We start from the raw sequence: 26,770 nt of genomic DNA, 5'->3' as shown, positions 1-26,770 counted from the left end.
TTTTTTTCTGGGCATAAAAACCTTTTATATCAATTTTTATACATATATCATGATGCCAACCCATTACATTCTTAGCCTTGCATTGATATGTTCCCAGCAGGCCAAAAGTGGACCTAAGAACATTAAGGGCACCATGAATGTGTGTTAAATAAAAGGCCAGACATTTCTGGTAGACCGGCCATATTTTCTAGCTTCGATTTTTCCTGATGTTATTACAAATGATTTTGATAATTTGTCTCTGGGTTTTGTCTTATTTTTCAAAAAGTAGAGAAGTGATTCTTTTTTTAGGAGCCCTCTAAAGTGGACCATACTGTGCAAATGAGCTCTCTCAAGAACACCCCGCAGATCTGATCTTCTGAGGTTCTGTTACTTGTAAAAAAACCTGATAACGGGACTCTATCATACGGGCACTATTTAAGCTTTTTAAAAGAAATTGAACTGAAATTGGTATTTAATGTTCAGAAATAATAGAATGTGTTCTAACTGTGAAAAAGCACAAATCAGTGATGCTTGCTTTCTTTTTGATGCATTTTGCTTTCAAAACAGGGTTGTCTCTCTCCCACTCCTCCATCCCTAGCTCACTGCATTTTGAAAAGCATATTTTCTGATTCACGTTAGGAGAGCCTACCTCATTAGCAATCATATTGCTGAATTTTGCATGAAGGAGGCCAGGAGAGTCTGTCACCGATGTGTACTTGAAGGAATGTGGCTGCTGACGATATTTACTCTGAGTGCACACACAAAGAAAAATGAACAGAATAACTAAATTGTCTTGTCAGATAAGGGATTTTTTCCAATACCAGTGGTCTAGTATTGCTTCTTGTCCTTAAAACTCAACTTTGCAAAGGGTATGTGTCTATTAACCATTAGACTAATTTACCTTTTGCTACTCTGAATTTGATGCATTCTAGTCTCACAGGGGAAATGAAAAGTAAATAAGGAATAAGGTGTAAAAAAAAAAAGTGCTGCTATGCTGAATACAGTAATAAGGTTGTTTCACTCCTTGGTGTCATTAACCCTGGCTGGTGGAATTACAGCAAAGGTAATGCGATCCAGAAAGAAGGTGCTGCACAAGCCTGCTGAACCTTTTTTAAAAAAATGAGGTTCCACCTGGCCTGTGATGCTATGCCAGAATTGTGAACAAAATAACTGCAAGATCACTGCAAGCAGGGATCCATCCACTAGAATACAACTAGGAAGAGCACTCTTTTTTTCTTAATTTCACATCTATGTGAATATGGGCAATAGGTCCGAGATTTGAAACTAGCGGAGACTGTAAGAAGAGAACACAAGAATCCAGTTACAGATGGGGGAAAACCAACAGCACAAGAAGGCAGCAAGTGAAAAACAGACTAAGAGTGTAAAGCAGAAGCAGAGCTGAGGACAGTGTAATGTACTGGGCACTCCGCAGGTCAGTCTAATTTTGGAGAAACGGTACAAGGTACTTATTAGAGATAGTCACAACGTTCTTTTTAGTTGAAAAAGCCCATTTTAAATCTAAAATAAATAACATAAAAACCAGCCTCCTGGGTCTGAAACACAGGAGAAAAGATTTGTGAAAACAATTAGCAAAGTCTGCAAAACCTTGAACTCCATCAGGCTTACCCATCTGCACTCAGGACATGAATGGAATGATCAAATGCAAGGGGAGGGAGCCTAGCATTACCCAGTGAGTCACTTTGCCAGCCCAGTTTAATAGAAAGATGTCTGGCAAACTCTTGTTTGTAGTGGAGAAATCAAAACCCTCTTTTGTTACCTCGCTGATGAGTTCAGAAGCTTTCTTCTTTCCTTCAATCTCTAGGGCCCCTGGAGTAATACATCCAACTCCTCGCATAAAGTTCATGTCAGACCGGTATAAATTCTAAGGAAAACCAAGCAGAAGTAATTACAAGTTTGCATTTGAGATGTCCTATATTTATTCATCCAAAAATACACAATAATGGAATTCAAATAAATCCATTAAAATTAGTACCTTCCACAGAGAGTTAATATACATTATGTATACATTATGTATGTGTCCATGTGCATACAGCCCTGACAGATCTACAGTACAGATGCAAGATTCTGAGGAGTACCAAGTCTCTTGAACACCAAATGATACTTGGGCTCCTAACTTCCATTTATAACCTTGAAAAAACTTTTCCTAGATATATGAATTTCATTCATATATAATACCTAAATCACAGCTATATATTATTTATTTGTAAATATATATAAAATAAGACCAGTTTAGAAAAGTGTATTAAAATATCTTTAAGTAAAAGCTGGTAACTTTTTAAGAAATAGAATTTCAGACAAAATACCCTTGCTTTTAAACAGTTCTGAATGGTCATAATGTAAGGGAACACTAAGGAAAAATAAAACTGTATAGTTGTTGTTTAAATATTTTCTAGACCACCAAACCCAGCAGTGACTCACTGTAAATATTACTTTTTTCAGAAGTTACCAATAGGTTACAAGTAGATACATTCTGACAAATATTATTTCATTTGATGATGAGAATAGTGAGGAGGAGGATCATCTTATTTTCTGCTTCAAAAGAATTATAAAGACCAAACAACTAGTAAAAAGCAGATATGCCTACTCAATGGATATGTGAAAATTGCTACTGCTTACTGAGAGAAGAACTAGCTTTAATTAATGAGGTGTTTTGGCTCAGCCAACCACTTGTAATGAAGCGGACTATGCCTACATTTTATTCAGCTACCTAGGAGAACATAATCAGCTCCTCTTCTATTTATGTCCGTCCATTGTTAATCTCTAGATTCAAAGGCATTACGGTGTCATCTACAGGAAATATCTTTTGTGAGTCAGGAGGCAAGAGAGGACAACACTAGAGCTTGGTCCTCACCCCTTGCCAGCTATTAGCACCAGCTGGTGAGAGAGTTAAATTCTGCATTCTGAGATGTGTTGCTGGCAACCAGCATTTCACTCCCAATTCAGAAGAGAGGCATGGATGGAAACCTGCTCTGATTACATGTGTTTTCACCCAAGTTTGGACAGCACAACTGGCGTCTGATGTTTACACTTGTTTGAACACAGTCTGCCATCTTTAAGACTGTTGGCTGAAAGTGTTAAACTGATATACAGTAGCATTTTCGGGCCAGACTTGTTTTTAAGATACAGTCCCTCCTAAGGTCTCCAGAGGCAATGTAATCTATTAAAAGCCTTTTGCTCAAGGCTGTGTGTACAGACACAGACTACTGTTGAATTTGTAAGGAATTATCCAGTTAATTTTACTTAAAATTATCTAGGGAGCTAAACTCATCCTTCTTAGAATTTCAGTGGTTGTCTTGGGCCACAGTTTATAAGTCTCCTACAAATCAGATTTTCAGCAACAGGCATCTTTCTTGTGGAATTACACATGAATTTCACCCACATGCAAACCATCTAAAATACCAGTTGGTAAACAGTTTGCATGGTTAGCAAGATCTTAGAAAGAGTATTTCACTAACCGTGCAATCATCCTCACTTGCAAACACTTCTCTGCCCAATCATCAAAGACTACTATACTTTATGTCTCGGTAGTGTGATCACACGCATTGTACAACTGCCCAATAAGATAAATGTCTCATTCCTGAATGTAATCAAGAGGGAACAGCCATTGTTTATCCCTCAGCTGCTGCTCAAACACATACTGTCAGCTGTCATGATTTGGAGCAGAACAACCTTGCATCAGAACCAACAGGGAAATATCACTGGGATGTTTTGCAATTACCTCACTCTGTAGTTTGTATGCATTCTTGGCACACCGCAATCTCACATCATCAGTCAAAGAAGTGTACTGGTGTAGCAGCTGTCTGTATTCTTGTTCACTGACCAAAGACTGGGCTTTCCTGGCATGTACCAAGTTTATCATATCCAGTGGCAGGTGGAAGTGAGTCTTTGTATCCTCAAAACCTTGCTTATATTTCACCTATGAAATTAAAAACAGATCACAGAGATATCACAACATGGTAATTAGAATTCAGGTTTTGCTCAGAAGAGACATGCTCCACATTTCTTCCATTTTCCACTAGAAATTATTCCTTTTGAAAGTAAGTTTCCTAACTTTTTTTAATTATCTGTGAATGATCAATATTTATAAATAGGTGCCAGCCTATTCTTCATCAAAATAGTAACTATCTACATTATATTCAATTAAGTTGAGATATTATTTATAATTATTTTTTGTTAAAACTGGATACATTGAATCTATAAAATTACCAAACTGATAAATGAATTCTTAATTTTCTGCATTTCTAGAAAGCACAACAAAAAGGTGAAGCTACTGCCTGAGGATAAAATACAGTCATATTTACATTAGAATTAGTACAAATCCTCACTCAAAATATGTGTTGGTCTCTATTGATTTGGCCAGTTTCATTTCATAGTTTTAAATTTTATTTTTAGTGCTGGGGTTTTTTTCACTTCTTGTCTCCATCCAGGGAAAGAAAGGTGTAGAAATCTTCAAAGAACTTTTTTTTTTACATGGCATTTCCCTATCAGATTATGCAAATTTGAGATGTTCAGGCTGTTCATCCAGATAATGAACATCCAGAGTTATTGATCATCATCAAACTGATTTAGGGTAACCTGATAGATGGATGAATTCTTCAGACACTTACTGGTAACTGTATCAGTCTAAAACATACCATCACACAAGAAAGAATCCCAGTACATGCCCAGCACTCACTGAAATCCATGAACACTCTCCCATCTGTATCCACAATCAAGCTCATTATGAACAGTTTCAGTAAGAAGTAAATAGTTCTTAGATTATTTGTGCTTAAAGTCAGGCAAATATTTCATTGCTTTCTGGATCAAGCCACAGTGTCCAACATGCACTGAACAGTTACAGTTCTGACAGACAACGAACAAATGATGTGATTCTTAGCATATCCCAAGACCACGTGGGAACCATTCCCCAACCAAAAAAGTCCAACTTGAAATTCCATAAGCTCATTCATCCTTCAGTCTTTCAGGAAAACAGTAAATTGAAAATAATCATTGAATAACTTTGTATCTCTACCAAATTTAATTTACTTCTGCACAAAGACTACTACTAATTCTGTTAGACCTGCCTCTGAGTGATACTTCTGCAGAGTAAAATACTCTATGGTAGGCAACAGTGGTACGCAGCAGGGAATTGTGCAAGAATGCACAGTCGTCTTTTCTTGTTAAATTAATGTTATTGTAAATAATATAAAAGAATGCTAAGAATATAATGATTATATCAAAATATCTGGAAAGCAGGAGAGAAAGGCCTAAGTTTTAAATAGCATGTTATTCCACAGCTATTCCACTGTTAAGTGTTTCTTCTATGAGGAACTGCTCACTGTTAGGAAACCAATTCCAAAATGGCCACATCTTCTTTCTTGTACTTACATCACTCTGCAGCGATGCTGCATGGACTGAATGAGCAATATGAATATCACCATCCAGGCCACGTGAGCCAACCATCTGTCCTTTCATTTTCTGAAATGCCTCCTTATACTTGTACTAAAAAGGAAGTAAGAATAGAAATGCGAATAGGAGTGAAGAGAAGTATTAGTCAGATTGTTAAAACCTGAATAAAAGGGGTTTCATATTACAGAAAGAGAGCTATGGACAATAAATTCTGGCTATACTCAATATAAAAATAAATCTGAATGAACCTTTAGCAGATGCTAGGAAGACCTCACCTGTTCAAACATTTTAATATTTTGTCCTATTTAGAGAAAAACACACAAAAAAAATACATCAATGAACACTTACAAATAGCTTGGGTTAGTTCCCTGCTATTACACAGGTGGTGCAGGTGCTCAGAATCAACCTCTGAGGAGCCTTTCTCCACCAGCTCTCTAGCAAAGTCAGAACAACTGGTCTCATGCTTGAAATTAATCTGTATATCTCTACAACCTTTAAAGGACACCAAAGACAACCCCAGAAGGGTAGAATGTCCTGAATAACCTCTCTCTTCCAAATCTAGCCTAGCTAAGTGGCTGACAGCTCCTGAACAATCCCTGTGACTGTCCAGTTGCTACAGCAAGTAAGTTGGTCAACTTTGCTAATGGATGGTTGCTTTCACAAACCTTCTTTTCTTTAGTTACCAATAACACTTCATTGTGGCTGTGCCTCCAAAAGCACAACTAACTAGACTGAGACCAGATGTCTCCCGGATATAGAGTTGGCTGGACATGCTGTTTCCATCAAGAGTCACTCAGCAGAGCAGAAACAGTCTGGAGTGACTGACATATTCTACTGGACGATATCAGCAGTAAGTTCACGTACATCACTTATGATTTTGCCTGAAGCCTTTGCTGCCTGGAAGGGGATGGCATCTAGTTTCAGTTGATAGCCACCGTCTTTCATCTTTCCCCAGGACTCCTTATAGCGAATCTAGGAAATATGGAACAGGAATAAAGCAGAGTGCTGTTCAGAGGGTTGACACTGCAGCATTATTGCCATATTAGCAACGTTACCATATTACTTTCATTCTATTCTAATGCAGAGGTCTAACATAAATGAAACTATCAATATACAACAGGAATAATCGCATTACAAATGCCGATTATAAAAATGTATTTGTTTGTTCATTCTTAATCTTTCTAACTTAGAAGTTTGATAAGAAGTCTAATTACTCATATTACATCAGAAATATTTAGACCATAGAATGATCATATACTGGGGAAAGGAAAGAAATACGGTCTGATTTCCTGTGTAAGACAAATAGCAAAGCATTATCAACTTTTTCACTTTCCTTTAAAATATTAAAGGTCAGATATATACCTCACTGATATTCATAGCATTTAATTTGGCCTGAAGGATTTCAGGAAGATCTGTTGTTGGTGTATACTGATGCTTTACACTCTCTCCATGCTCTTTGTACAGCCTCTGCAAATAGAGATGAATTTCAGTAGCAAGTACTCACTACACACTATCACTAGTTCAGACAAAAACATTAACAAATAGGTTTATGGAAAGCAAAGACTACAGAAAAGTGACAGCAGCATTAGTAAATACAGACAATTATATCAGTCAAAAAGTATTCAAAAAGCTTTGGGAGCCTGATACACCTATCAGCTAGAGTATGCTAGAGAGGAATTCCTTGAAGTTTTGACTATATAAATCAATGTATATGAAAATTCAGATATTTTAATATTAATTTGATAAAACTTCCAACATAAGTGAATAGGGAGAGGGAGAATAAACAGCATTTACTAAGGATGTGCAGCCATGAGTCACTCACCAACACTCTGAAATTCCACAGAAATCTAGGGAGTTGAAGTTCCTAAACACATCTCTCCAAAGTTGTTCATTTTAACAGATAAATATGATAGTAATTATCTGTGCAATTACTCCAAATTTATTTCCAGAGCTATTTGCAAGGGGGTGCTCAATAGTTAATGGCAAGAAATTAAAAAAAACTCAGAAGGTGACTGATTCCATCATAAAACAGGTGTCTATGTGGTCTACTCATACCAATCCTTGGAGGAAGAATATAGGGTTGGCCCAGGACTAGCTAACTTTTGGGTGTCTGCAAACAAATAAGAGGAGTTCTACGCAGTTAACTGGAACTTCCCCTACAATGGCTATGCAGAGCTCACCTCTTTCACATTATTTTTCTTTCCTAGCTTAGTTTCTTCTTAGACTGATAGCATAATTTTCAGATGAGTACAGATAGCCACCATTTTTTTTGGCCTTAGATATGACCCATATCTTGACCACCTGACTTGCCTTTCCCAGGATATTCTTTTTGTGTGAGGGTTTGAGACCCCCTAGATTAGAATGAGCCTCTTAATTTTACCTTGCTGCCACTTTCTTTAGCAAGTAGGCCCACTTGTACTGCAGCTCCATAAGAGGAAAATTAATGAGAACTCCAAGCGTTAAGAAGTAGAGCAGCAGACTGATTTTGACTGTGGCTCAGTGGAACAAAATGACTTATATTTATCCTGCCTGAGATGTAAGCCTTTTGGATCTTATTAATTAAACCAAAGGCATAGACACTATAAGTATTAAAATAGCATGTGTTTTACATGAAGTCTTTCATCTTCTTCTTCACTTTAAAAATATCTATTTTCACAATAAAACATCCTCTCATGTTTGAAACTTGTCTTTTTTGAGTGACTTTTGCTTATTATTCACTTCTGTATTATCCCAGTTAAGTCTACAATATTTTTAAATCGCTCTTCTATTAAAAATAAACATGTTTAAACACCAAACAGCCTCAATTCTTCCCTTTAAGATTTCCCCTCCTGGATTTCTCTCTCAGCAGGATGACAGCTTGAAATAATTTATTTTTCTTCCTTGTCATGCTGCCTTACATTTTGTTTCCAAAGAATATGCAGAAACTAAAATTTCAAAGATCTGTTTGAAAAGGGGAAAAAAACCCAAATGTGATTTTCCTCAATGAATCTCAAAAGGCCAAAAGTCTCTAGAGGTCAAAGGTCAGTCTTATTCCTAAAATTTACTTCTGAAAAAAAAAAATTGGACAGAAAGCCCTTTTTACATGAAACTCCTATTCACTTCAGTGGGATCTCTATGACTTCCCACTCCAAGTTAGAAACATGCTCTCTGTGAGATGCACCACACCAGAACACAGAAGTTTCATGGTTCCCAAGGATAATCTCAGAGAAAGAGAGAGAAAGCCAGTGCTTCAATCAGGTCGTTCAAAGAGGATACCACTCTTATAATCATAATGTATATACATTATAACTTACATCCACAGCCTGGTTATAACTAATTCTAGCCTGGATCATCTCAGGAGTGTCTTTAATACTGGTAAACTTCAAAGCATATGGATGCTGACGGTACTTCTTCTGTTGAGCAGAAAAAGATCAAAGCTGTGAATTTTGTGCTGCTCTTTCATGCTATTTGAAAGAGAAAAATCATAGGTTGCTGGAGATTAGAGTGAATTTGTGAACATAATTATTATTCCTCTTTCCTCATCTTATGTCCTAGGTACTTTCAGATTAATATTTGTTTCAATTTAACAATAACCTTTTGCCGATTAATATTAAAGTATTTCTCCCTTAATATAAGGAAAACATTTCAAAATCAGATTCTGCTTACCTAAATACTCCAGGACTCAGGATCTGAAAATCTTTTTCAGATTACTTCAAATACTGTATGACATTATATTTTTTATTTATACTTTCTTTAAGCAAGAAATTATATACAATTGTAGTGTGTTAATAACAGCAACCATTAACTTATTTCAGGGTTTAGGCTTCCTCCTAACACCTATAGCAAATCTGTGCAGCCATAACACTGCCTAATTGTTATGGTATATCTTCTAGATAATACTATTAATACTACTTGCTTGAAAGGACCCATCGTAGTTTCTGAGAGATCTTGTTATATATACACATAATTAAGATGAAGGCTGTTTGATGGCAAAATGACACTTTTTCCATATGGGCCTGGTCACTAAAAGCTTCCTTTCCTGCATGAGTTGTCCTATATCCATTGATACTCCTATCTTTTCTCCAAATAGTGCATACTAATTTTCCCCATGCCTGTGATGATCTCCCAATTCAATAAGCATGTTCATGGCTCTTTGGGAAATTGTTTGTCTCTCAGTGTTCCAATCTAAAGGCATGCCACTCCTTTAAATTGAACTGTGACCCACAGAAGTTTATTTGAGGCAACATCTTGATTCTTTGGGGACTCAAAACACCGATATAAAACATGTTAACTCTTTGAAGGTATTACAAGCTTATGAGCAATGTTTTGGTTTCAGAAAGAAATCCCTTAAAAATGAGCAATCTTACAGAGTTTAACTGGGGACAAAAGTGCTTACACTTTGTCCTGATCAGCTGTAGAGAAAAATAAGAGTTGACCAGAACACGTCTACGTAAAATTCCTAGAAATTATATTCTGGCAATTGCTTTTTAGCAGTATTATGAGGGCTAGTCACTGTGTGTATGTAAGAATGGAGGCGGCTCACAGCCACCTAAAATTATTTAGTACTCACAAAAAGGTTGAGATGAACAATCTAGCAGGTCAAATTTCTACTTGGCAGTTTTCACTACTATAACATCAATATGGTATGCCTATACAGAATCACAGTTACTATTCCAACCAGCTTTTATGAAGCTACCTTGCTTTACACTAGCTGAGGATCTAGTTTATTTTGTCTAAATATCATCCTTCTTCATTGTAGATGATTACATAGGAAAAAATAGTGTTAGCAATCAGGCACACATGAAAGGATAACCATATTTTTCTAGAGACATTACACTAGTGGTTATGCTGTTATTCTCATTGAGTGAGTGGACAGATGCTTCCCACATCACAGTAGTTATCTAAAAAATAACAGTATTCAGTCTTCTACTGCAGTAGATTTGGCCAGTAGGACTGCATCCAAAATAACAGAAACAGAATACTATGACCCTTTTAACCATTTCCACCAGAACCTCCTTTGAAGGTTTCATGGGACTGGCACAAAGGATTCTAGAGTCTGCCGTTTCCTGTACGTGATAGTGGTTATAGGGAGAAATAAGGATGAAAACTACTTGGGCCGATAGCTAGCTACAGACAGAGATATCTATATGAATTTCAATAGCTAATGTGAATATATATGAAAAAGGAGCAAGGAGGAACGTGTATCTGTTACAAAAGAAGGTTCTGGGTCCAATGACTGCATCTTTTCATCATCTCTCCTGTTTTGCTTCATTAAAAAGGTAGGCTAGTGGGTAGCAATTGAGCACTGTTTGATTGCCATTATTATTCATAATATCATTTGTCACCTACTTTGTTTTTGCAAAGGCTATATGGACTCCTACTGGTGTGTGTTTGGTATCTGGTTTCCCTCTAATTACCAGTCCTATCCCTGGTTTTGAGGGCTTTCATGTGGTTTGCCTTTTTCTTTCCCCTTTGAGTAGAAATTATTTTAATTTTATACAGACATTTTGCACACATTATGCAGCAAATTCTGTTACATGCTGTCATGAAATCTCACCTCACTAATGAGTTCTCCTGCCTTCTTAGCCTGCTCCACATTTAATGACCCAGTGGCTATCCATCCAGCTCCTTTCATCCAGTTCAAATCTGCTCTGTATCGGTTCTGACAATGAAAAAAAAAAAAGTCTTATTGTTGGTGTTCATACACTTAAAATGCCATTAAAGGATTCAGACATCTCAGGAACAACAACCAAGTCAAATTAATGTCTGCTTTTGTTTTATTCACTACTGCACAGTTGCAAGGAAAGCAAAAAAATTATGGAATGAAATAGAAGTGTCAGGACTCACCAGCACTTGTGCAATATGCTGTGCAAGTTAATTTTTAGAAGTGCTCTACACTTTACTGTCATTTGTAATTTTTAATCTAACAAGGCAAAAACTTCAGTTTTATTGTACATAGTGCACTGTTTAAAAGATCGTTAATTATTTGCAGTGATAAGAAAATAATATTTAGCATTTTCCAACCCTTGTCCTTTTGTTATACTGGAAGGAAAGCATTTTGGTTTGTTTTTTCTATCTGTCTTTAAGGAGGAAGAGTACAGGAGTATTTCTCACTTTCCTCACAAAATCTCTCCTACCAACTTCAGTCTACTGAATTCCAAAAGCTTATACAAGCACTACAGCTGGGTTTTTCAAAGAAGCTGTAAGGGTTTCAGCACCCATACTTCAACAAGACCTGTATACATATCTATCTTAGTCTCCTTGAAAAGTTATGACTTAAAACCTCAGAACGGAAAGTCTGACTTATAGTAACTATTTACAGTATCAGACAGTTCATCTGATGGTTACAGCTAAACATGTGGTCTCCATATGGGATTTTATCAGCAATTTTATCACCATAAATTGTTTAACCTCCCTGCACATTAGCTAAAAAAAAAAAATATAAAATTGTACATCATATATGAATCCTAGTTTTTTACTAACATTTGAAGTAGGCTTTGAAGAAGCCATGCTCATAAACAGGCTTAGAACTCCCTCAAAAATACTACATACCTTAAATATATCTCTTGAGCAAACAAGTGGTTAATATTTACTGTTTTAATATTAACTATTTAATAGTTGAAAAATTAGGTGCATAAATATGTCAAGGCAATAAAAGCATAAACATCTGAAGAAACTCAGCCCTAAGTGCCTGAAGGGGTTTAACGAAAGGGTGTTGAAATACATTAAGCTCTAGACTTACATCACTTTGCAATCCGTAAGCCCACTTGGCCCATGCCACTTTCATGTCAGTAGGCAGGGCTGTGTATTGATGGAGAGCTGTCCTGTATCCTCTGTCTGTGACCAAATTCTGAGCCTTTTTGGCATGGACAAGGTTAACCATATCCATGGAGACCTGAAACTGATTCTTCGTGTCCTCAAATGCCTTCTTGTACTCCAGATCACTCTGCAACTTTGACATTTGAAGAGAATGAGCCATCTGCGAATCTTCCTCCACAGCTTTTACTCCAATCAGCTTACCCTTCATCTTCTCATAACCTTCCTTATATTTAATCTGTGAATTAAAAAATAGACCACAAGTAAATGATCTAAGCTGCCAAACTGACATCTCTGCTAGTAGTAAAGCAATGGTCTTTCAGTGTTGTGACATGCTTGGTCCTCGATAAGAGCAAGTTAAGAAGTCCATTTGCAAAAGAGAACTGGAATGCCTAGAAATTAGTACATGTTTATAAAGAATAAACCCTTTCTCAATAATAATATGTTCACAAAAAGGTTTAAGAAATCTTTTCTTTTTGGTTCTCTCTAGGAAAAAACATTTCTTAATCACTGAGGTCAGAAGGTTCTTTCAAGAATTTTCTGGCCAGGCATAGATGCGTTAAGTTACGGTGTTTCACAGGAGATTTCCACTTCGAGTTCTAAAATTCACCCTTGGGTCAAAACGAGAATAGGAAAACACAATAAGCATGTGGGGAAAAGCTCTGAATTGCTCAGAGCAAACCTTCTGACTAATTACAGAATGCCAATCACCCAGACAACTCCTCCATTGCTCCGTAGCATGAATCCAGTGAGGGTGGCTCAGGGCACTGGGACATATGTGACTCGTGCTCAACACTCTGGTAGCAACCTGGACTGTCAGCTGTTCCAAGAATAAAGAAGGCTGATGGAGTCCATACTCACATCACTTGCCAGATCCCTCTTTGCCTTGGCTGTCAAGAATGACAAAGCATCCAGACGAAGCACAAATCCTTTTTCCTTCTGCTTCTCCCAGCTACTCTTGTAGAGTTTCTAAAGAGATGACAATAACACAGTCTTTTTATTACTATCAATATATTCTATTTGTTTTATAGTCACAGTGAAAGCTCTCAAGTAACATCAGACAAGCGTACACTCCATGCCCAGGAACCATATGTCTAAGGATCAGATCCTGATGTCTTCATTTGCATACTGTAACTGTGGATACTGTAACCCCATTATCTCACTGGTTCCACTCATCTGGAAGCATGTGGAAAATGTACAGCTTCAAACTCTTAAAAGTGGCAAGTCTTCAGAGCAGCAGATGGGACTAGTATTTAAGTAAGAGCAAGTAATCAAATTTAGATATAAAATTTTTACGTCTAAAACATTTGGACCTTCTCAAAGAAGGAACCTAACTTTTACCTACAGAACAAACATTTCAACAGCAGCTGTAACTATTCACAGGAGTGCAGGAATCCAAACCTCTGTCTCACACAGTACCTCACTGATATTGGCAGCATTTGCTTTGGCCAGTATGAAGACAGGATCATCTTTGCTGATGGTGTACTGATGAAGAAACTGCTCCTTTCCTGACCTGTAGGCAACCTGTCCACAAAAAGCAAAGCATGTTTAACAAGCAGTAGTCCATGTTTAATGTTGAAGGAATGCCGATTAAAACACAAATATTCAACGATTTGTTAGGGTTAATTTGGTGAGTTAGTCTTTAGCATCATCACTTTTTTTGCCAAACCTGAATTTAAAAGCTGACCCTCAGAGTCAGGTTGACCAAATTACCCATGGTAAAATTTTAGGAAAGCAGTGAAACAACATACATATTGGGATACTTTAATTCTCTTTCATAAAGTTAGCTACTTAACTGGCTATAAAGCTGACATTAACCCATACTCAGTACAAAATGTATGCAAGAATATATTTCACCCAATATTAAACTGGAGCTACTTTTTAGGTGGAATGAAAGTCTTTAATAGGACACAGAAATAGTGAACTTTAGGCATGAAATGAAGAAAACTAAGCAACTGAATCTGCAAGGAAAATTTGTGACCTAAATGTAATTGCTGACATAATACTCCAGTGAGGACTAACATTCCAACTTTCAATGAAAATATACAGGACCTTTTATGATCCAGACAGCAAACATCTCCATTTTATATCCCAGGGCAACGTCAACAGAGAAATGAACCACTCTGTTTCAGAAGCCCATAAAGCTGTTGGAGAAGCTGTTGAAAAGCTATGAAAAGATGTCCCATTTCACAAGGTGTTAATATTTCTTATATCTCACAGAAGAAGAAAAAAAAATATCCCCACTACAAAGCTCTAAATCCATGGTTACTATTCTGACTTCAACACACATACAGAAAGGCAGCATTGTCCAGTACGTAGGGGATAAGTATTGGGAGTCAGGAGACCAGCATTCTCCTCTGATTCAATCTGATGTCATCTTTGAGACACACAACACTCATCCAAGTAAGTGCCAGGTTTTCATTGATGCAGAGGGGCAAAAAAAGGCAACACAGTAGCTGCCTGAAAAAGACCAATCAAGAAGCAATAATGCTTCATTCACATAAGAGCTAAGAAGCTGACAGTATCTTCAGTGCGAGGCACAACATATTAAAAGTAATTAAAAAAAAAAAAGCTTGGCAAGTCACGACTGTTCCAAAATTAGTTGGTCAGCAATTTTAACAGGTTCCCCTTTTTTTTTTTGGAAACTTAAAAGTGAGTTGCTGTCACCTAAGACCTGCCAAGGAGTTCTGAAATACCATCTGCCAGGGTCACCCAGCCCCAAGGAAGAACAGGGAGCATTCTGAAGGCACTCAGTTTGGGAAAATATGCCTATTTTATCATTTTGCTAACAGTACCTTAACAGCAGCAGTTGAAGAACATGCAGTCTAACAAGGCTGATACAGCTTTAAGTAGTCTGACAAGGCCCTCAGTGGAGAGAAACACAGAACCTGGGGTGGATGTATATCAGTTTCTGTGCTAATGCCTACCTTCCTTTGAAGCACTGCCTGAGGATCAGCTGTGTTTTCCCTCCAGCTTACTTCCTCACTTCTACTACCAATTTTTGAGCAGATCACATTAATGTCTGAGGAATACTCAGGTATCCACTCATGAACGCATTTCAGCCATACTTGAACCCAGTCTGCACCACCCACAAGTTTGTCACCAACACTGTCTTGCAGAGGCATCCTCCCCTCTCTCTGGCCTTTGACATCATTTATAAGAAGCCTCACTTACATATTTCCATTCATATTGGGGTTTGATTGTTGTTGTTGTTCTAGTTCAGAGAATTCAATGAGAGAATTCATCAAATTAACAAATGAAACCCCTTAGAAATAATCTCAAGAAATTTCATGTATTGAAAGGTTTCATGAGTAGGTTCTCTTCCACCAACAACTCAATGTACATGTCTCAGGAATGACTGCATTATGAGTAAGCTACTTGCAAAGACATAAATTCAGTCAAGGACTCACATCACTTTGCAGTTCTTGGCTTTTCTTGGCATGCTTGATCTGAGAACTGTCAGCCACACTGGTGAACTTCAGAGCATCAGCCTTCTGTCTGTACTTTTTCTACATCAAATTAAAACAGGTTACACAAAAGTTTCTACAGTATTTACTTTCCCCCAAAAATATAGTGCTTTCAAAACGTACATGACTGATAGAGCCAAAAGTACTCTGTAAATTCCCAAGTAATTTTTTAGCACAGGTATCAACAAAATAAGCTTCCAAATACTAGCTAGTGCTAGTATTTTCTGCTGGGAGGACCCCAGTGGCGAGGAAGGTAGCGCAAGAGTATGTCAAATGCATTGTTGCTGACACTGCAAGCATGGATACTCTTTGGTGGCAGATGTACTAGCTACATATCTTACAAGATCTAGGTTGCACACGAGCCAGTGAGTGTTCTTCACAAACTGGGTATGACTTAAGTCAGGACCCAAGAGAGCTCATGAACTACACAGCCAATATTACTATCTCATTTTCTTACATGAGACTTCTCAAGCATATGCATGTGCTGTTCAAATCACTGAACATATGTTACTGAGATATTTTTAAATTATTAAGATATTTCTAAATTATCAATTAAATTAGAACAGGCAATTTCAGTATCCTGAAAGTAACTTAAATTCAAAATCTTCCCGACCATCTCCCAGGTTCTATTCAAAGCAGAGCTCAGCATAGACACTGCAGTCAAGCCTCCCTGGGAGCAATAGCTATGAGAGCCCTCCACAAGGCTCAAGTCTTGGATGTGGGAAAAACCATCATGCTGCATTCCTCTTCTGGTACCAGTATTTATATAAAATCTATTTGAACTGAGAAATTTGCATAGAGTCTAATGTTTCTAGTTTGGTAAATAAGAGTGCCCTCACTTTTATTCCATCTTACTTTTTACTTTACATCTGAAACACACCAAAGTGAATGAAAAACTTCCACTGACTTCATCAGGCTTTGGATCAGGCCTGTTTTGAATCAATGTCTCTGCTTAAGCCTTTTGCATCACTACTTTTAGAGCAAGCTAAGCATCTCTTTCTATCTTTTAGACAGTACAAGGATGTGCAGCACTTTATTTCAAGACCACAGGATGATAGGGGAGACCAAGCTTCTTGTGTACTTTAGCTGAATTCTTACTCTAACAGTTCAACCATGATGTGGGGCATTCCACCTAGGAAGGGTGTATAGAATCATAGAATGGTTTGGGTTGGAAGGGACCTTAAAGATCATCTAGTTCCAACCCCCCTGCTGTGGGCAGGGACACCCTCCACTAGACCACGTTGCCCAATGTAATGTGTAAATGCATTTTTTCATTATCTAGCATTTCAGGAGACAAATCCTTCTGTTTGAACTGATGGGTGAACAGATCAGTTTACACTGTGTCTCTGCTGGGGGAACACAAAATACAAGTTAAACAAGCACGCAGCACTTCAAAGAGGTGCTCATCGCTTTATTTTAGGAACCTAGAAGGGAGGGAGGCAGATTGAAACCAGCATGTTTTGTCACATCGCATGGAACACAATGTAGTGACATTCTGCAAAGAAATGACAAAATTCCAGGCTCTGTATGGCAATAGAGATCTCTCAAATAATATCCACCAATCTCCAGTTTAAGTGACTGTCAGCCATCTTATGGCCTTGCACAGCACTGGAATGAAAAGGCAGATCATTGTGGATTAAATAGTTGTGGAAGTGATTATTACTACAGCACACCACAGCAGCAGATGACAGTCTATCTCTAGCAAGACACTGGATCTCAGAGTACCTGCTCTTCTTTTGTTTCTAAGGTGTATTTTTTCCCCTTGCAGGAGCAGTGAGAGCATGTCAGAGACCCAAGGTATCAGAGTGTGATCTCCAGTAACTAGCTGGCTTCTGTTCCTTCCTCCAGCACTATGTGGGATTTTATCCTTCCTTTCAAACTTCCCCTAATTTATTCTTCTATCTGTCCTCTAGTTTTCCTGGCACTAGTGAGACAACTCAACCATAGCTAAGCAGCTGAGGAAGTGTACTTCCATAAGGTTAATGGCAGTGTGAAACCTTGAATTAATCAGGGGAAAGAACAAGCTGAAGATGCCAGTAAAGTCACAGCCCTTATTTGCCAAAGAGAAAGGAAATTTCCAAACATGGCTAACAAATATCTAATTTTTCAGCACTGTTCCTTAAAACTCTATGCACGTCATGTAGCATGTACCATAGGAATTTCTGATTCCTTTAAATGCTACTCTGCAAAATGGGCAGGTGAATGAAAAGAGGTGGAAACACAATTATATGGACTTCTTCACAAACTTGACAGAAATCAATAATCATATAATGGGAACACATATTTTTAACCTCTAATCCAGGATTTCCTAACTGTATAATGCCTAGACAATGTCCATCAGTTCCTCCACTTCTCAGACTGTGTGTATTAGGAATTCCTTACCTATTCCACATAATGTAGTGGAATAAATGTGCATAAACCTTTGAACAAACAACAGACGGAAGTCTAAGAACTTTGCTTACCTCACTGACCAAATCTCCCGCCTTTTTGGCTTGTTGTATATTAAGACTTCCTTCTGTGATACACCCAGCTCCTTTCATCCACATCAGATCTGCCCTGTATCGAAGCTGTAGAGGAAAATGACGTGTATTGGCATGGGGAACACAGGTACAATGTTTGCATGTGAACATATGTGCACTTTCCAGTTTCAAAGACACTTTGAAGACATTTTAAAAAGTCATAGTGCAAATCAAACAATGTGCATATGACATAAGAAATAACGTCAAACTGAAAAACTCTACAGACACTCATACTGCTTGTAACAGTTAAGCTGAGTATGTATCATCTTACATCACTCTGAAGACCATAGGCCTTCTTTGCCCATTTGGTCTTCATATCTTCTGGAACCACTGTGTATTCATGGAGTCTCTTTCTATAGTCTAGGTCACTAGCAAGCGCCTGGGCCTTCTTAGCATGTCTCAGGTTTAACATATCCATCGGCAGATGGAAATGGGTCTTACTTTCCTCAAAATCTTTTTTGTAGGCAATCTAGAAATAGAAGGAAATGAAAATAAGTTTTCTGTATCAGTGTATTGCAAAGCAAAAACAATCTTAAATCTCCATGCTTGTGGAGACAGAGACATCTTCTTTATTACAGAACATCTTACTTTTAAACATAATTTTATCTGCTTGAAAGTTTCATGTAGAAGTGTCTATATTGGGGTTTTAATAGGACATTATTTTTCTGCCCCAAAATAAGGACACAATCAACCCAAAACTCTCTCTGAGAACAAAAATACTGTGCAATTATTGCAGATTAACAGACTAAGGAAGGAAACCAATTTTTGTTAAGCACTTCCAAGATTTTCTTCTAGTGAAAGCAGTAACAGTGGTAGATTGCATATTGTTGCTGAAAGATTAATAGTTATGAAAAACACCTTTTGAGTAAGAGAAATAAATAATTTACCTCACTACTCATCTTGGCCACCAGCAGAGAGTGTAAAAGTCTTGAATCTTTGCTTCCAATTGCTTTTCCTTTTGTTTTTTCATATTCTTCTTTATATTTAATCTGTGAAAAAATAGTTTAAGTGAAAGAACATTTTCAATTAACCAAGAGATAAGCAATATGTTTTCCACTGGTGATTTGGATGGTCAAAATTTACAAGGGCTTAGTCTGATTCTCACTTTGTCACTTCAGATTTCCCAATTTTCTCAGAAATTCCCAAAGGTGCAAGGTTGGTTTCACATATTTTGTCTTTAACCTCATTCTTTAAGGCTCATTGCTCTGAGGTGGATATACTTATAAACTTAGCTAAATTATCTGGTTCTTAAAGTAAAAGATAAAAAATCAGTCATATAAAAACTAAGCAAGGAATTCAAGATTTGATTTTTTTAATGAGGCAGGATTTCTGAATCACTGAACACTTTCCAGCTGCAGGAAAAGTTTCTTCCTTTTTTGCCTCTCCTCAGGTTAAGAATCATGAGATAAGTTGTTTAAAAACAGTTTGTTTGGAATTTTTTTTATATACATGTGTTTATGTTAAAGAAGCAGACTAAAGAAATAAGCATTCTCTTAGCAATGAATGATGATAGAATTTTTTAGGCTATAAACAATTCAAACCACTGAATTTTACTATGGGAGGATTGAGCCATTGTTGTTTTGCAAATTTGGCTTCCTTCTGTACACTTGTATCTAAAAAAATAATTTTCAGAAAGTGACATTTCATAGCAGAGTCTGAGAAAGCTTCCAACTGTTCATCACCCATTGAGAAAGATGAACGGCCAAATGTAGGACTTAAAAATCCAATGAAGTGAGCTAAGCTTTATTTCCCTGTGCTATAGCAACTTATATAAAGAATAATTCCTAGGTAATTAAATACAACATACATCACTGGCAAGATCCCTTGAAGCTTTGGCAGCAAGTAAAGGCAGAGAATCAAGTTTCATTTCAAAGCCTTGGCCCTTACTCTTCTCCCAGCCTTCTTTGTACTTAATCTGAGAAAGAAAAGACAGCAACATGTCACTAACACATAAACACACAAGATCTTCAAATTAACATGAAAATGACTAAGAGCAAAACAGAAGTATAAATATGCTCGGTCCACAAACTGAAACCTCCTTAAGTCACAGTTCATTATCATTTTGAGCTAATTAATTGACCAAGATTGAGTCAAGAATTTTATTCTTGGAGTTTACAGGCACTTTAAATCCCAGAACATGCAGCGATTGCTCTCAATTTTAAACATGGCGGGGAGCGAAGGTTTTTCTGAAGTGCCTGTGGTTATGTCTACATATGCAAATACTGTGGATCAATAGGAGTTGATCTATAAGGAGGAACAGCTGGGGCTCAGAATCAGATGTTTCACTACTCATTTCAGGATTTTTCTTTCCCTCCCCCGCCAGACTAGAGCTAGTCAGGTCCCATGCACTGAATGCCTATCTGTAGCTACAGTCCTTTATGTGAGCTGCTGGAGAGCACCTTTCAGTTTGGCTTCATTGGAATCCAGATCATGTGCTCTCAGACTACCCTACAAAATGAAGCAAAGCTCCATGAAGCAACCCCTATGATCAGATTTGCTTCAAAAGCACACTCATGAGCCACACCATATCACAAACTTAGATGAAATGCATGAGAATCACATGCTTAACTTCTGAAAGTTAATGGAAGTTAAAGTACTAATCGTTAAAGCTATTTTTCAAGGTTCCACTTGAAATGCCATTAAAGCAGGATCAAGTATGCCTTCATGCTATGTATGCACCTAATGAAGTATCCAGGAAGCTCTGATTTCTGGATTTGGCTTTTCGTATGGTTGTATTCACTAGTGTCCAACAATAAGCATGCATCCCAACACATTATAGCCACAAGGTGTATTGCTCCACAACACTCCACCAATGCAACTCAAATAAAACTTAGGGGAAGAACACAAGGTACAAATGTGCCAGGAAAAACTTGCAGTAATGCCAACTCAAAACCATGAAAAATTATGAAACTGGCTCAAAAATAATAGTCACACCAGTAATAAGTCTGGAGGTTTTTTCTGGTTTTGCATTTATTTGTTCTGTTGGGCTTTATTCCCTCCAAAACTACCTACAACAATGGAGGTCTGAAAAATACTTTAAAAATTGAATAAAACTTGAACTTTTCCTGCAAGTGCTTGATTTTAATACCTGAGTCTCTAGGTAAATCCTTACATATTGTAGTAAATTATGAATGGCAGCAACAGTGGGCTTGATCCAAGTTCACTGAAGTCACTGTGTTTCTTTCCATTGACTTCAGTGGGCTTTGAGTTATTAGAACTGTGCAAATGTTGATTCTTTATAGGAATACCACCTCAGAAGCAGTTAATTTTGTGAAGTGAACACTGATTTACTAGACAAATTAAAGTAATCTGAAAAGGCCTTGGAAAAAAAAGTCTAGCAGTTTCACTGTACTTGAGATTGTATCCCTATCTATTCTGGTTACTGTATCTAATGCTGTTGAGTAAAGACCAATGATAAACGCTAAATGCTTCTAGAAACAGTGCTATTATCTTTACATTCATTTCCATTAACAGCATCATGAACACCAATATTTCCGCATTGCTTGGCTTACCTCACTGTATAACTCAGCATTGGCTTTTGCCTTGACTAACTGAGGTACGTCCTGAGGTAGAGTGTAATTTGTTTTTGTCTTCTCATACTGGGCTCTGTAGTTCAACTGCCAGATATTGAAAAAGTCAACAATGAACTCAGTTATTTTTAACTCACTAAAAATATGACGTTATACTGATTGACTGCTGTTGAATTTCAGTCTATTAATGTCATATGTTATAGAGACGCTCATGGCTGACATAAATAGGAGGGCAATAAGGAAATTATAACTTCTACCTAGGTACCAGGAAGTTGAATAATTATTCTATAAATAGAATAGTTACTGTCTAAAAGTAGAAAATATCTGATTAAAAAAACATGCATTAATAAATACACAGAAGGTAAATCCCTAAAAAAGTGTGCTAATACAAATCTTAAAAATAAAGGAAAATATTAAATCTACTGGTATGCTTGCCAAATTTTTGGAAGTGATTTCATTCAATCTGTTTTCTTGTTTTGGTTGTAAATCTGCTGATGAACTATCAACAATAAGAACAGTTAAGTGCTACGAATGTTATGAAATAAAATTATGTTGTAATTCTAATAAACAATGATGGCTAATGATGACAAAACTTACGTCACTGAGCTGCTGCGCATTTATTTTGGCTTGAGCAATTTGTGGAGTGCTGGCAACAGAGCTGTACTTCAGCTTGTCTATGCTTTGCCTGTAGTTTACCTAATTTAAAATAAAATAAAAGATTTAATAAAGGAAGAAATGTTCAGACTGGAAAATGAGAGATTGTGTAGACAAAGTTTTGTTAGCTTATATTCTTGATAAATCATTACTTAAACCATAATGAATTGAGATGAGGTAAAACCTCTCTTGGATGAGATCTGAGTTAAGGCTCTGAAAATTTCCTAGTCTGAGGTCACAGTTTTTATTCCACTTTGAAAATGAACTTCACCCCTTCCCCTCAAAAGCATAAATTCTTAAAAAGATGCAGGTTTAGCTGGTCCCCAAAGCATTCCTATCAAAATTATATCTTTAACCATCACTCAGACTATTTTTATCTTTATCAGACTATGCCTATAAAGGAATATTGTAGCTGCCTGTCAAGAGTTCTGCCCACTATAATGCTGTGCAGAGTAAATGAACTCTCTTACACTTTGTCTTTACTGAATTTTCATGTAATAATTAATCACAGAATTTCCCTGTGTGGCAAGAGTTTTGTGTGGATGATAGGAGAAGAAAAATAGATATTTATGGTACAAAAGAAGACATTTTAGTGTCAGCAATTGATATGATTGGAGCCCACTAAATTCCTAACACATTAACATGGTAGCAGGAATAATAAGCTATAAAATAAGTATCTTAAATCCTCAAATTATGCAAGATAAAAAATCATGGAGAAGCTTTCTTTCAAACCTGTTGCTGCCAAAGGACTCAGTGCCACACAGCAGGACACAATTACTATTCTCTGTAGGCCGTAATTAATATTCACTGTAGTTAATCACCACTTTGCAAACATTGCAAATCATATTGCTTAAAACTAGTTTAAGAACATTTTTTCCAGTAAAGTGGAGGATATTTCTAGAGACTGAGTTACTGAAACCATTTTAATGTGAACCTTCTTATCTCAGGTATCCTTGCATAAACTTTGTTCTTTCTGTGATAATGACAAAATCTAGGAAAAATGGCTTGAATTATCTCACAGGTCCAGAGTGATCAAGGTACTTAAAGCAGTTCATCTACTTCTTTACAGAGAGAATTTTACTTCCACAAAAAGGGATTTCTTTTTAACTGAAACTGTGTATTTATTGCTTCTTGTGATTGCTTAGTGTGCGAGAGAGTTGTATTCTGAAAGAGTTCAAAGTAAGCATGTTGGTTATCAGTGAGCAGATGAGCCCTGGGACTGTTCAAACTACTAAATGATGGTCATGACTAGTGTAACTGAGTCTCTGTGGCCAATTGATTTACGTGCTCCAAAACCGAATGCTGACTATGAATTGTAGAGCCACAGGTAGTGCTGAAATGTTTAGAGTGGGTAGAACTAATTTGTACATTTTGGACATGAACTCATGTTTACTTTGAACTCATTAAGAATACAATTGCCTCACAAACTAAGTAATAAGGTAGTGAACTACTTTTTAAAAGCTTTTCCAAAGACAAAGCTGAAATTTCTGCTCAAGAGGCAATAGTGCATCTTACAGTTGAGGTATATCAAGTACTTCCTCAAAAACGTCAGGGTTCTCAATTCTACTTCTTCATACTACCATTTTTTTCTTGGAAGAGGTATTTAGGCCCAGATAAATCTCATATAATGTTAATGGCCTCTCTAAAGCATCTTGCCCCTGGTTTCTTGCCATTTCAATGGAAAGACAGGTTATATACATCCTAGGTAGTCAGAAATGCCTTGCAGAGGTACTGCTCTCTTCCTGTCAATTTTATAATTAATGCTTGGTGACTGTGCTCCTAACTAAGGCACAGGTTAAGTTCCCAATGGTAGATGAGATCAGTCAATGCTTAATCCTTGTGAGAGGTTGAAGTATGGTATCCTCTACAGTCTGACGTCTTCCATTTATCTGTAGAGCACATATAACCACAGCAATACACAAATTTTCTGGACTCCCTGCACTTTTTTGCTTTAACTTTGTTATCACTAGTCGTTTGCTCCCATGATTAAATCATCATTTGACACAGGCAATCTATCACAATCTCTCCTATAGAGAGATGATGAGCCATACAAGTCATAGAAAAAAACCCCATAAAATTATTTACATCTTTCAAAGGGACCAACTTCCTTGTTGTCTGATATGAAGGAGTAAGAGTAGCTGGGTAATTGTAGTCAACACCGTCATGTTTGTAATCAGATTTATAGGCTATCTGAAACACAGGGAGAACAAAAAAAAAAAATCAGTCTTTTTTTTTTTTTAAGCTGTCATTTGTTTGAATAATTATCAGTCAAGAGGAAAGGAGAAACAATAATATTAATATTAAATGCAGGAAACAAAGTAAGTTCAATGTCATGAGTGACAAAGAAAATGAAATTATTTGCATAGTTTAGCCACTAATTGATTCTTTTTCAGCTCCTCAATTAATCCAATGCCAACAGTGGGAGCATTAACTTAACTTCCACCTATGACACATCTCTTTTATCTTTCTGCTTAGTTCTCAAGCTTCTTACAGATTTGTAAATAATGTACTTGAAGGAATGGTATGTAACAAAATAGCTTCTTGACTAACCCAGTAAATTAAATTGGAATCCAGAAATCTTCATTAAAGACTATTTTTTCAGCAAAGGTCTGACCCTGGGGGTGGTGGCAAGCAACCTTCAGCATCCTACTGATGTCAAAGAAAACTGAAGGAGCACAGTATGTTGCCAGATCACTGAATTTGCTTATTTTAACTTCTTCCACACAGTGAGCTATAAATCAGTACAAAAGGATTTGCAGAATTTCCCCTCTTCCCAACATATCTATCCTTCAGATCCCCAGTACAATATTATCTAGTTTTCTATCAACTTAATTCTGGGAAAATATAAAGACAAGAAAGCAACAATCATAAAAGTGTGATTAAAAAAGACTTACATTGCTTGCCAAGCCACCAACTTTCATGGCATGTAGCATTCGCTTGTCCATGCCAATACCTACATAATGACCTTTCATCTGGTTCTGGTAGGTTTCTTTGTATTTAACCTGTAAAAAAAAGGCAAAAATACACTGAGAAAATATATTTAGTTTTTCTATGAGTTTCCATGTGTTACAGCAGTGAGACAAATTATTACAGCTGTGGTCTACTAGTGTTGCACAACTACAGAAACTCATGAGTCCACAACAACCTTGGTACTTTAGAAAATAAAACCTAAAACCCTCTGTGAGTTTCCTATTTTAAAAGATGTCATTTACGTATTCTTCAGATCACCTGGATGCCACATAAAGGAGATACCTCTGCATTCTATTGCTGCACATTGTTTCATCAGAAATAAATATTAGAACAAAGTTGCAGGGAAACATTATTTGTACATTAATAAATGAACACATAATCATCTACCAAAACCAGTGTGTTTTGGTGCAGCTTTCAGCAAGGCCAGAGCAGGGAATTCAACAACAATATAAATTAATGACTCTACCATCTCATCTGTATGGCGAAAGATTTACTCCTCCTGGATTTCAGAGAATGATAGCAGGCAGTATAAAGCAAAATTATACTTCAGCATCATGAGATACAAGCAGTATCATTATTAATATTGATTACCTTCACACAGTAAACATGTTCTTCTCTGACATTAACTCTGGTAAAGTATCTTCTGCCTACCTTTTCAGTCAGGAAATGGACATACATAATGAAATAAGAAATAATTATGGTAGACAGCAGTAACAACTGCCAGCTACTTGTATAGATTAGCAGTCCGTTGTAAGTAACCTGTCTTCCATATATCATAATAGTTCTTTTCATAATCCTATATTAAATGAACCCCACTGATCCTAAGGACAGACTAGGATAGGTGCTGTACAGCTATGGGTTAAAATCAGTTATAATCAAATTCCCAGTGCACACTTATCTGAAACACACACACAGATGACTTGCAATTCCAGCAGCTACCAGGTTAAGCAAGCCACACATGAGGTACTGAAAACTTACATCACTGGTGAATTTTGAGATCTTGCTCATATTCTTGAATTGCGGAGTATCACAGTAGTTCATGCTGTAGCCTCTGTTGTTTCCGAGATCCTTCTTATACTCCACCTTAGTGACAAAAGTGCACAAGGGAAAGATATGGTAAAACCTTAACCTGCTCTGTCAAGTTCCTCCACACACTTTTTATTAGCCAGACCCACTGCTCAGAGATTATGATACATGGCTTTCATCACATGGCATATGATAAAAATTAACATGAAGATGATTTTCATATACTCAGTTCTCCCTTTATAGACAAAAGAACTGCAATCAATTTCATCCAGTTGGACCTCGGCAAAGTGTATGAGACAGTGCCACGGGGAAAATTATTAATAAAAACAAGGATCTATGAAGGAATTTTAAGGTGAGTGTGGAGCAAACAAAAGCAGAAAAAGCAATGGCTGTTTTACAACAGGAAGGTTTGAACAGGGGG

At 36.9% G+C, this 26,770-nt stretch overlaps 1 protein-coding gene across 2 annotated transcripts in view; it reads right to left on the bottom strand.

The window, feature by feature from the left end:
• The window catches only part of NRAP (nebulin related anchoring protein), a 53,781-nt gene that overhangs the window by 10,478 nt on the left and 16,533 nt on the right, over nt 1–26,770 (bottom strand). For both annotated transcript variants that reach the window (XM_054832779.1, XM_054832777.1), the window contains exons 12-32: nt 26,302–26,406; nt 25,248–25,355; nt 24,439–24,543; nt 22,297–22,395; nt 21,682–21,786; nt 19,977–20,084; nt 19,057–19,158; nt 18,441–18,638; nt 18,113–18,217; nt 15,594–15,692; nt 13,603–13,707; nt 13,045–13,152; nt 12,110–12,421; nt 10,925–11,029; nt 8,682–8,780; nt 6,751–6,855; nt 6,253–6,360; nt 5,368–5,481; nt 3,719–3,916; nt 1,757–1,861; nt 629–727 (exon numbers count right to left, since the gene is read on the bottom strand). In XM_054832779.1, the coding sequence (XP_054688754.1) occupies nt 629–727; nt 1,757–1,861; nt 3,719–3,916; nt 5,368–5,481; nt 6,253–6,360; nt 6,751–6,855; nt 8,682–8,780; nt 10,925–11,029; nt 12,110–12,421; nt 13,045–13,152; nt 13,603–13,707; nt 15,594–15,692; nt 18,113–18,217; nt 18,441–18,638; nt 19,057–19,158; nt 19,977–20,084; nt 21,682–21,786; nt 22,297–22,395; nt 24,439–24,543; nt 25,248–25,355; nt 26,302–26,406 (2,592 nt within the window). The remainder of the gene's footprint in view (nt 1–628; nt 728–1,756; nt 1,862–3,718; nt 3,917–5,367; nt 5,482–6,252; nt 6,361–6,750; nt 6,856–8,681; nt 8,781–10,924; nt 11,030–12,109; nt 12,422–13,044; nt 13,153–13,602; nt 13,708–15,593; nt 15,693–18,112; nt 18,218–18,440; nt 18,639–19,056; nt 19,159–19,976; nt 20,085–21,681; nt 21,787–22,296; nt 22,396–24,438; nt 24,544–25,247; nt 25,356–26,301; nt 26,407–26,770) is intronic.

Source organism: Grus americana, chromosome 7, assembly GCF_028858705.1.
Source record: "Grus americana isolate bGruAme1 chromosome 7, bGruAme1.mat, whole genome shotgun sequence".
Taxonomy (NCBI): domain Eukaryota; kingdom Metazoa; phylum Chordata; class Aves; order Gruiformes; family Gruidae; genus Grus; species Grus americana.
This window is presented reverse-complemented; position numbering and strand designations above follow the sequence as displayed.